Consider the following 12,073-nt stretch of genomic DNA (forward strand, 5'->3'; position numbering starts at 1 on the left):
AGACAAAAATGAAAATTATTTTTGGATAAACGATTCAGGACATTAAAAACCAGTGATGGGAAGAAGACAATCATCATATACAGTAAGTGTCATTTATATTCAATTATTAGAGAACATCAGGCTTTTAAACCAATATTAAAGTGAATTGTGTTATCCATGGGTAAGCATTGCTCATCCTGTAAGTTTAGGATTTAGACTAACTTTAAAAATTTAAAATACCCATGTTACCATAACGTGTTACCGCATGCCAGTCTTATATTTCCTGAGCCTTCAGAGCAGAGAGGCCTGGCGTCTTGTGTGTCGTGGCCGTCCTGGTTGTTGTTCTTGCAGATATGGTTTATGGCTGGATAGGAAAGGGCACACTTTAAGGGTTATAAGGCTGGCAAAACTCCCGCAGTGTTCTATTTCACGCCTCTTGACTTCCAGGTGTAAAACACACGAATACCTCCTTGTGTGTATGCGCACGCGTATCAAGACCCTTCTAACATAGTCACATGGTGATGTATGATGCATCATTTCCAATAAATGCTGCAGCCATCCCTATGACATCTCCTATGTTGACATGCTCAGCTAGCAGATTTGAGTCAAATAGGGCCCAAGCACCTTAGATCTTAACCTAAATAGCTTGCTAGTCACACATACACACACACACACACACACACACACACACACACACACACACACCCCACCTTCTCTTTAAGGTTCTTAAGGAGCCTTCTCATGAGTGTATGCACTACGCCGAATGACTCTGTCTTTGAAAACTGTCTATGCTGGCAAGCGATTGTTGGAGAATTACACACTATGTGTCCAGGTGTGCCAAGGTTATAATAAACCACTGATATAAAGCACCACTGTGCGTGTGTGTGTGTGTGTGTGTGTGTGTGTGTGTGCGCTCTACTGTCTTTAGTATCACTACATGCAGTTGCTATCAGATCAGTGGTGATCTCCTGTTTTCAGCATCATTACCCTCCCTCAGCCGACTGTCACGGACTAGAGCAACAGCAGGCAGACGAAAGGAAAGAAAGAAAATCAGTCCATGACACTGTGATATACTGTATATATATATATTTATTATGATTAATAGCAGTTCTGAATTAGAGTAGCAGTTTTAACAGTTCGAATATTGAAGGTTAGATTATTAGTTGACTACTTGATTGTCATTTGGTGATTATAGACGATTTGATCAGCAGTTCTAGGAGTTAGCCATTAAAAATAACGATGTAGCTATTCTATTTGCGATTTCTACTATAAGTGGTTTTAGCCATTACAGCTGTTAGATGTTGGATTAGCATAATGTTAGATTAGCCTTTATTTTTAGCATTAGATTAGTCTTTTCAGTAGTTAACCATTAGTGAAAAGTGTTTGTTCATTAACTGTGAAACTGCTACAGTACTTTCAGAACAAAAGTGGGCAATAATAATAACACTAAGGAAAAGAAGATGCTTTACTGTTATTGTTATTATTATTATTAACAAAGAAATGAAAAAAAAGTCTTTCGCAATGTCATGTGGAGTGACTTGAGGTGTCTCATTTGTCAGCATGAACATGGAGCTCGGAGAGGTAATTCATAGCCAGCAGGAAATGAAGTGCAAAACCCTGAAGGGGAGGTTTTCTGATTGAGAGCGGTACAATGACCCAGGGAGAGTCTTAGCACCGCTCATGATTTTCTCATTTTACATTCGCAGTAATGGTAATTATCCTTTTTTTTTTTTTTTTTTTTTTTTACTAAAAGCAGGGAGTTTTCAAGGCCAGTTTTAAACTCCCTGAATGTTATTTAAACCTAAACTAATATTATTAACAGCTCTTTCTATTCTTTTTTTTTTTTTTCACGTTAGTAGCCATAGATTATTGTCTACAAAAAAATTTAAAAAATGGTACACAGTGTGGATCATTATATCCATTAATTTCACAGGCTATAGATGGATATTATATGCAGCAAGAGAGAAGCCCAAAAACACACACCAATGTCTGAATCCCATTAATTCTGCAGTTGTGTCTGTAGTTTTGTCTAAATCACGACACATGATGATAAATCACTCATACACCATGTCCCGAATGCCTTTTTTCTTTCTCTCTACCCAGTGTTCCCTTTTCCAGATGTAGTTTATCAGCCAAGTTATGGCATCCAAAGTTTGCTCCTTTATTTTATTTAGAGTTTGCTCACAGTTTGCTCGGTGATAAAATGGACGTCTTACTTATTCCTTTAGCATTTTTGCGTAGTAGCTCTTGTACAAAGCTAAAGAAGTGGACGCCATCATGCTTTGCCGTGTAGATTAAAAATTAATTTGGGGAAAGTGAATATACAGAGTAGATTGCGTATTATCCAAACAGGCATCCAAAATCGCTTCTGATGTACAATTCTTCCAGCCCCTTTTTTTGTGCCAGACACATTTTTTTTCCCAGAATGTTTCAAACTCCTACAATTCTGCCTCCCACGCCTCCTACCTAGCGCTGATTCTTGTGCCGTGTGACACCAAACTCTGTGCTGAGGAAGAAAGTGACTAGTGTAGAAGCCATTCCTCCTGTTTTTAGCTCTGTGCCGTTCTATTTTTATAGACGCCATTTTTATGTGTCCTAATGTCAGAATCCACATAAACAAGTTTGTTTGGAGAAACGAAGCATTCGATGATTTAGGCATGCGGTGTGTGCGTTGCAGGACATTTTGGCTGATTGACAGTTTTGCAAATTGCCTTGGACCACTTATCTGGAGAGCAGAATTGTGGAATTGGCTTCTCCAACAAGGATCCATGCGATGCTGCCTTCAAATCTGTCCAAAAAAAAAAAAATAAAAAATCTGCTTTTCAAATGCGACATGAATGACAAATTATGCGTGTTATCTAGAGCTGAACACAGAAATAGATATATTTAGAAATGCTTAACAAATGCTATGCGTGAATTATTATATAATCGATTAATGAATGTGAGTGAAAAAGACATAAAAACAGCAGGACAGAGAGACAGCAGGGAAGAGGAGGAGGGGTCCGAGGAAAGAGTGAGTCACTACACTGCTTGAGGGACATCAGGAGCTTCGGGACTGTGCCAGTGTGTGTGTGTGTGTGTGTGTGTGTGTGTGTGTGTGTGTGTCTGTCAGTGAGTGGGTAGGTTGTGCATTACATATTCAATATTTTTGAACGAGTCACTAAGGAGAACTAATTGGTATCAGTCGCTCACTGAGTCGTTCCTTTCATTCAGTTACCGCTGACGGGTTTTGCAATTACAGACCGCAAAATTAAAATGTGCAAATCAAACACGGTCAGCGCTACCGCGGTGCAGCCGGGGCTCGTGCTCCGTTGGCCTGGGCGCTGACGCCATTGGTGGCTAATTGCTAACGCCGAACTGCGTGAATGTGGACAATGGCACTATCCAAGTTCACTTAACTTCATTTAACCACTCAATCTCCATTCTTCTGCTTTTTAGGAATAAAACCTGAATCTACCTCATGGTTACAGTTTTGTTTTGTTGTATTTTGGGGTTTTTTGTGTGTTTTTTTTTTGTGCACTACAACTTACATGCAACTGAGACTTTTTCTTCATGAAATACAGGCATGTCCAGAAATATTGCCACCCCTTGACACTCCCAAATTGCTCTAAAATAATAGCAAAAAGTTCATTTCACTAATAGTTTAACAGTATTTTTTTCTTTTTCCACATTCTCACTGTGACCTCTCGTCAACTTTTCTCTTCCGTCCACATCTCAAGAGCTTAGCAACAGTGCCATGAGCCACGAACTTCTCGAAGACGTTGCATACAGGGGACACAGGAACATTACAGTCTCAGGAGATGGACTTGTAGCTTTTCCACAAATTTGTTTGTCAAATCGTCAGACAGTTCTTTGCTCGTCTTTCGTTTCTCCATGCTCAGTGTGCTCCACACAGACACACAACACAAGTGTGATTTCTATACTGCCAGCACCTGTAACCTGTCCACCTTGAGTTTCATTTGAAATTAAAGAAGGATAACCTGCTTGAAAGCCAATTAAAAAAAGGAGTGCTGATAATGATGCCCAGTCCATTTCTGGAGTTTTGTGTGGAAAAGATCTGATTTGGCCTTTTTCCTCGGCTTTTTTGTGTGTGTTGTATTAAAGCAAACAAAGAAAATACACATATGAATAACAAACTTTTTTAATTTCAACAATTGTCCAAATTAATTGGTGCATTATCTTAAAACAAGTGAAAGGGTGCCAATATTTCTGGCCATGACTGCATTGCATTATTTTGACATTTGAAGCTCCTGGTCTCTTCTGCTACCTGGTCTCTCTTCTCGACACAAACTTTGGCTGGTAAGTGGTAAGCTGTCATGACTATTTAGCAAAGGCTGATGGTTTGGTTATTTTATCGCACTTACTAACTAATTAGTTAGCTATTAACTAACTAATAAACGGCAATTTATAACATACGTACTGATCTGTCTTGTTGTAGTGTATTTAAGTGCCATCATTTGCTTAGCAATAAATCACTTATCACTTGTTTAGAACTAGTATTATAGCACCTATGTTAACTAAATTAGTTAGCTAGCTAGATTACAATTCTAGCAATAATTCGTTACACTGAAACTGTTACTGCACTTACTATGGGCTGTCAGTCAGACTGTGCGTTACCATGGCAACGTTACCACGGTTTCTCTGGGTGGTTTCTATTAGCTTCTTGTTTATAGAAAGTGTTGTACTGTGATTTATCAGTTGTGATTTCCTGCGGTCATGTGACTACAGCCGAATCACAGCCGTGCTGATATTCAGTATTCAGTATGCAGATATTCAGCACTCCTGCTCGTGCGATTAAGTGCTTAATTATATGGACGCCTGCATGCTGAACCTGATCTGTGGCCGTCAAGTCGAAAAGTCTCTAAAAATATAATCTCTAAATGCTGAAGCTCAGCGAGTGCAACATTATCCGCAATACGAAATGAAAAAAGTGTGTGCATCATGTGAGGAGGAGTTTTTCGTCTAGGATTTTGAAACATGGCCTACTTTCAGAAAGATGCTATTTGTAACATCGCATGTGAATAGGACGGGTCAAGCTAAGACACATTTTTATTGCAGCCAGCTAAGACAGTACGTCACACATCACAGGATACATCATGAATGATTATTAAAGCTCAACTGCATGGCACAGTGTGAAGGTTTACATTTAATAGGCAATTACCGGTTAAAGTGATGCCTTAGGTAGAGCACATGAAACACAGGTCTAATATTGTTTTTAAAAAAAAACAGCAATTTCAGTCAATGCAAGAATTTTCCTTTGAATGCCGAAGTGCAGTGTGTGTGATGTGAAGCAGTGGGTAATTGGATTAAATGTCAAATTAAATATTAAGTAAATATTTAACACTGAATAAAAAGACTCAGTATTTCCTGTTTGTTTGGTTGATAAAATGATGATAAAATATGTACACTGTAATATACGAAAAAAACTTTGACCTAAACTCACTAGATTGTTCTCATCTTCTTTTAAATTGCTACATCAGGTTTAGAGATAATTGTACGTGTGTGTGTGTGTCTTACTTTAGGGAAGGCAAGATGGTGGTGCTGTCTCTCGCGATTGGCCTGGCAGAACAGGACGACTTCGCCAACCTGCCAGACCTGCAGGAGAAGCCAGCGAGCCAAGAAACTCCTCCTGGCGACAAGAGGTAGAGTTTAGCGTTCGTTCTCTGGACAGTCTGCGATGTGGGGAAAAAAAAAAAAAAAAAGTTTTATGTTTCCGTCAGGTGCTTTGTGTTTGCTGAGTCTTCCTGAAGGCGAGCCACAAGATGATGTCATCAACAAGCACTCCAACCAAACACACCACGGCATCATTTATTCCAACACTCTTTTCATCGCCCTTTATTGCATCTTGTCTTTATCCATATACCGACTTCTGCACCTCAGACAAGACACAGTGTTAAGTGTTTAGTCATTTCTATTAAAAACTTTTTTTTTCGTAATAGAAAACCCACTAGAGATGGTTGGGAAATGGATTGATCAATTAATTGCGGAGTGTGTGTATGTGTGTGTGTGTGTTCCTGTGTGTTTTCAGCCTAGGAACACATTTTATTCACTGCTCCCTTGGCCCCATAGCAATCATTGTTTACAAGAAACAGTGCATTGTCACATAGAGTTACATTTTTGCATCCTGGATATTTGTACTCCTGGAGACTTGTATCACCACACAAGCAATAGGCTTCCACGTGTACAGACGTGTATTAGGGTGTTTGCGAAAGTGTTCTGGTGACTCTCACCCTTTATCCTTCCCGTGTTGATAAACACAAATCCACAAATTTCACTCGAATGTACCATTACACTGTCACAGTTTTGTCAAGGCATGGTTGTAGTTCAGTCACACTACTCAGTGGAAATGAGCTTAGCCACTATAACTGAAACTGACAGCCCTATAATGCTCAGCACTTCCTTTGTGTTGGATAGCGTTTGAACTTAAATTGGACTGTTTCTTTGGCAACCTTCCAATACCACATCTTGATTTGGTCCGGACCCAAATTTGAAGGACGTTTCCACACCTGCTCCAAAACCACAGCATGGCTCGAAATAACCGAACCAAATACTGGAGGTCTGAAAGCAATCCAAGAGCTCATGATGGGTTCATGAGCCATAGCAGATAACATGATGGGATGCCAAGAAGAATGTATAGTACTGTGCAAAATTCTGTCTTCTTCTGTCCAAACATTAGTTTTCCAGCACAAAATTAAACGCAGGAAAATGTTTGTATGTCAGTAAAGAAAGTAGCCTATTACATAACAGACCACTTTTCAGACAAAACAAAATGAAGGCTTTCAGGGATTAGCTGAAAAAACAGAAGCTGGGCTAAATGAAACATACCTTAGATTTTTTTTATCCTCTTTGCTTTACACCATTTCATTCCATGTGCTTGACTTTTGTCACAGTACTGTATATAACTTTCTAATTATGTACTGATGCATTACTTTACTATATTATTTAACTGCATATATACTAAATTATGCATATTGGATTTCTAGCATGTATTATACTTATTTCACTTTCCTTCCTTCCTTTACTTTAGACTTAGAGTACTTTGGTTGTTTTTTATTTATTTTATTGCCCTACTTTTTATTGCTATATATGGTCTACTAGCATACCTGTTGATTCCTTTGTTAACTTGCTTGCAGGATGTAATCACTCATAAGATACAGCTTGTCTCAGGATAATATCTGTTAGTACATAGGATACAGTGGATAAGTCAGCTAAATATATTGGTATAGTGAGGTTTAAGTGAGAAGGCGCACTGTAGAGTTGCTGGGCAACAAAAAACTTTGGACTTGGTGAAGACCTTGGAGCATTCACTTTCTCAGAGAACCAGCTACTGAATTTCTGATTTATTCACTCAGAGGTTAGAGGGAAGGACGATGGTAGAAGAGCAGGATGTTAGAATGCGGAGAGGTTGATATGGACGGTGCGAGTGTCTGAGGTGTCTGATAGCTGAGATTAGAAAGGAATTTCAGTAATTGAAGCAAAGGCATGGATGAGGTTATGTTACATTCAGCAGCATGAATACACACAGAAACAAGATGTTTCTATAGACCCAGGAGAAATGTTAATTCTCATAAGAGAGGTGCATGTGAGCAGTCAGTATCTAATCTTCTTCATTTGGGAATCATCCTCATGGCACGTGTTTGCTCAGCCTCCAGAGAGCTCGGAGTGGCTGCGACTGGTGGCAACCCGTGATTAGCAGCCCACTGCCGTTCCTGCTTCACAATTATATCTGCTCTGGAATGCCGTTTCAGGAATCACAGGCTTTGTTAGAATTTTTTACACTTGCAAATTTTTACACCTGGCATTATTTCAGCCCTGTATTAAATCAATTTGTTTCCCAACTATGGAGTTTACACCTGTGCAGATGTGCTAGTCTAGGAACATCCCTGCTGAGCCAGAAGACGTTATTCTCAGTCCACCTGACCTACAGGCCAGTGTGTGAACACAAACATATGAGGCTGTTTTTGCACTAACCCAGTTCTCCAGGCTCATTTCGAAAATCTGTTACTGTCCTCATGAGGGTGGAGTGTTATGAGTCACTGTCAGTAATAACCACTGTTGAACTTGTGAGATTTCTGTTTAACCAAACCTTTTTTCTTGGGGAAGGAAGGATTATTATTGGTATTGTGCAAAAGGAACAACTCAATTATGGAGAGGAGGTGGAATTTGAGGTGTGAGAATCCCTTTTTTGGAGTTTTTAGGAATTCAAAAACTAGAAGGACTGAAAGCTGTAGGTATAATTCAAGAAATGTATATGTACAGCCAGGTCATAAATAGTTGGACATTGACAAAGTTATTGTTATTGCAGCTGTCTATCACATCATATTGGAGTTGAAATTAAATAATCGATATGAATTCAAAGTGCAGACTTTAATCTTTAATTTGAGGATACTTACATCCAAATTAGGTGAACAGTGTGGGAATTGCAGCAGTGTCTTGCCCCATCACCTGCCCCTTTTAGAGGGACCAAAAATGATTGAACAAGCAAACACCATCAGGAATTAAATTGTCATTTTTTAATATTTGCTTTGCAATCAATGACTGCCTAAAGTCTGGAACCCATAGACATCACGAGACGCTCGGCTGCTTCCACAGTGATGCTCTGCCAGGCCTTTAGTGTAGCTGTCTACAGTACAGCTGGCTTGTTCTTGGAGCATTTTACCTTCAGTTCTTCCAGTTGGATTCAGGTCAGGTGATTGACTTGGCCATTGCAGAACATTCCACTTCTCTGCCTTAAAAAATGACTTTTGAAGCATTTGGCTGAATCTGAGCAGATAATATAGCGCTATACACTGCTTTTGTCAGCAGTCACATCATCAGTAAATACAAAGGAACCAGTTCCATTGGCAGCCATACACGGATCAGCCATAACATTAAAACCACTGGCAGGTGAAGTGAATAACATTAATTATCTCAATGACACCTGTCAAGGGGTGGGATTTATTAGGCAGGAAGTGAACAGTCAGCTCTCGAAGTTGATGTGTTGGAAGCAGGAAAAATGGGCAACGTAAGGATCTGAGCGACTTTGACAGGGGCAAAATTTTGATGGCTAGACGACTGGGTCAGAGCATCTCCAAAACAGCAGGTCTTGTGGGGTGTTCCCCCACAATGCAGTATGCAGTGGTTAGTACCTACCAAAAGTGGTCCAAAGAAGGACACCCGGTGAACGGGTGACAGGGTCATAGGGGCCCAAGGCTCACTGATGCGTGTGGGGCGCCAAGGCTAACCCGTCTGATCTGATACCACAGAAGAACTATTGCAGCACAAATTGCTGATAATGTTGGCTATGATAGAAAGCTTGCTGCGTATGGGGCTGCGTAGCAGCAAACCGGTCAGTCAACATGACAAAGAGTTTGAGGTGTTGACTTGGCCTCCAAATTCCCCAGATCTCAATCCTATCGAGCATCTGTGGGATGTTTTGGACCTCAGATCATGAGCAGTTCCTTCCCTTCACCATACTCTTCTTTTCCCATCATTCTGGTACAAGTTTATCTTGATCTCATTTGTCCACAGGATATTGTTCCAGAACTGTACATGCTTTTTAGATGATTTTTTCTGGCAAATTCTACTCTGGTCTTCCTGCAAAGCACCCAATTGTCATTTACTTTACTTTTTACATCATAAAGGTATATGTAAGAGAGATGATATATGTACCTAAAAGATCCTGTAGTGAAAGTCAGAGGCAGAAAATGAGAGCAAGACAAAGTAAGACAAAACTTAACTCCCAAAGAGAGCAGGAATAAGTAAGACTCTGTCTGTCTCTTCTTCCTCCACTGGGAACTCAGCTCTTATTTAAACCTCAGCTACTCAGTGTTAAAATAAAGTAATCATCTCCATCATTCAAGCCCCCATCCCACTGCCCCCTTTTCCTTGCCCCATGGTGTGTGTCCCAGTTTCAAATGAATCGCATATCTCAATATCTAATCTGATGCAGCTCACTTCACTGCTTTCTGTGCTGAGTGGGAGTGTAATTATGGTGAAAAAGAGTGAGTTAAATGTGTGTATTGTTATAAACCATTTTGTTTTCCTGGCACAGCTGTTTGACTGTGAGTTAATGGTCACATTTTGCTTGCAATCAAAGTGAAACCATAGATCTCCATATCAGAGCTCTATAGAGCTAATGATATCGTTCTGTTCACAGTGCAGTGAAGCCACTTGGTGCACTGTCTGAAGGCTGTAAAAAAATCATAATTTAAACATATTCCCAAATCATGTGGATAGTTAGAGTATAGAGGTTCTATCTTTAAATCATATCAGTGACTCAAGGAACATGAAACCATCCAGCTGAAAGCATTATAGAATGTTACTGGGCTCTGTAGCACCTGTAGCACCTTGAGTTGAGGAAGGGGAGTGGATGGAGAGGAGGTGTTTTACAGCCTAATACTTCGCTCACTCAAATGTGATTCAGGATGCTCTTAACAGAGGGAGTCAAGTTGGGAGTGGTGCCCTATTGGATAGAGATAATCATAATGGACACCTCTCTTACAGCCTATAGGGTAGTGTGGGGTAGTACAGGGGTACTGGGGGCGTGTGCCCCCCTGGTGTAAGGTCAGAAAACGTCAACCAACTGGGATTGAGGGCGTTCTCAAATTCTTCTTTCTATCATGCTGGATACAGGCAGATTTATTCAAGCATTTACACAAGAAATTTGGTATTCATGAAAATCCTGTAAGTTCAAAAAAACCTGCGTATCCTGCTCATGCTCCTGAGCATGTATAAGTTTATACACAAAGAGACTAACTAATGTAAACCTCTACTGAGTGTGTGTGTGTGTGTGTGTGTGTGTCTTTCGAGCGGGCTGCAAAGCCATGATCTTTGTTTTGTCTTTGTTTCGTTCATTTTGCCATCTGCCCAACACATTGCAAGCACAAGCTAAGTAAATAAAATGTCACACTGTTCCCTTATCTCTACAGACTTGCTCTGTGTCAGCTGTTAGCAGGGTTGTGTGGTTTTCCCTCGCTCTGCCACGCTCTGTTCCCCTCCGAGTCTGCTATATTAGCTCAGTTCCACTAACATGCAACGCTGGGCTGGATCCCTGCTGGATCAGGTTCTCCCTCAGTGTTATCTGGTCAGAGAATTCCACATCCCTGGCCATCTGACCAACTAGCAGGCGTTTAGCTGCATACTGCTAGAGTGGTTGAATGGTTTTTCCTGGCCATGCCATGTGCTGTTCTGGAGCTGGAGTCACTTTTCCCTCCACATGACAGATCCCTCATTCTTTTCATGACACACAGTGTGGTTAACTGAGCCCCTGCTCTGACTGCATGGTGTACCCCCTACATTCATATTGTTTCATCTGTTATGTTTTACGACAGTATTGTGTGCTTTCCGTGTGTATTACGACAGTGTGTTGGGATTTGGGACACGAGAAAAGAGGTATGAGTAAATGAATGACTGATCAAGCTGCACTCTTGTTCTTTTTTTTTAAAAAAATATAATATTAGCAATGAGGATGCTCTCCAGAGCCTCCTGTGTCATAGACTTACTGGCTGGAATCTTTTCAGAGCTATTTAACGGCGATAAGGTTCGGAGATATCAGTGAAGCACCCAGAGTGTCATCCTCCGACAGATTTTTTCAGACAACTGTGTCAGCAGCCGGGTGAGTTGGTGCTTCAATACGTGGCTAATTTCTGAATACTAATTTATGTGCAATGTGGTGCATGAGGATCGGCTAGGAATAGTACGAGTTAAGCAGAGACGTCGTGATTTGGGGTGGTGGCCAGGCATCCAGGCATTGATGGAGAAATTGAAACCATGGCTAAGGACTCTGAGGCCTGCCTGATCAGTGGCAGAACAGGCTCCTTTACTCCCCCGCCACTTCTGCTGCTAGAGTGGGCAACCAAAGCTTGGGAGGTAGCTTCTACAGGTAGACATATGTGGTGAACTTCACAGTGTACCCCACCACCAGATCTTCCACTTTGTGGCCTACGACTTGCACTTGAAGGGCTCTGTCACAACTTGAGTTGACTCGAACTGACTTCCTGATTCCCTTTTCCCTCACTGGGGGATGCTGATAATGATAACTACAGATAATGGCCCACAATTTGTATGTATGGACTTTAGGACCTTCCTCACTGAGTGAGGTATTCACTGCATC

General features: G+C 40.7%; 1 protein-coding gene across 3 annotated transcripts in view; it reads left to right on the top strand.

Annotated features, from left to right (window-relative positions):
* The window catches only part of syt7b (synaptotagmin VIIb), a 96,421-nt gene that overhangs the window by 61,007 nt on the left and 23,341 nt on the right, over nucleotides 1-12,073 (top strand). For all 3 annotated transcript variants that reach the window (XM_026910876.3, XM_026910877.3, XM_053238161.1), the window contains one exon: nucleotides 5,502-5,621. In XM_026910876.3, coding sequence (XP_026766677.1) covers nucleotides 5,502-5,621 — 120 coding nt within the window. The remainder of the gene's footprint in view (nucleotides 1-5,501; nucleotides 5,622-12,073) is intronic.

This window comes from Pangasianodon hypophthalmus, chromosome 11, assembly GCF_027358585.1.
Source record: "Pangasianodon hypophthalmus isolate fPanHyp1 chromosome 11, fPanHyp1.pri, whole genome shotgun sequence".
Lineage (NCBI taxonomy): Eukaryota > Metazoa > Chordata > Actinopteri > Siluriformes > Pangasiidae > Pangasianodon > Pangasianodon hypophthalmus.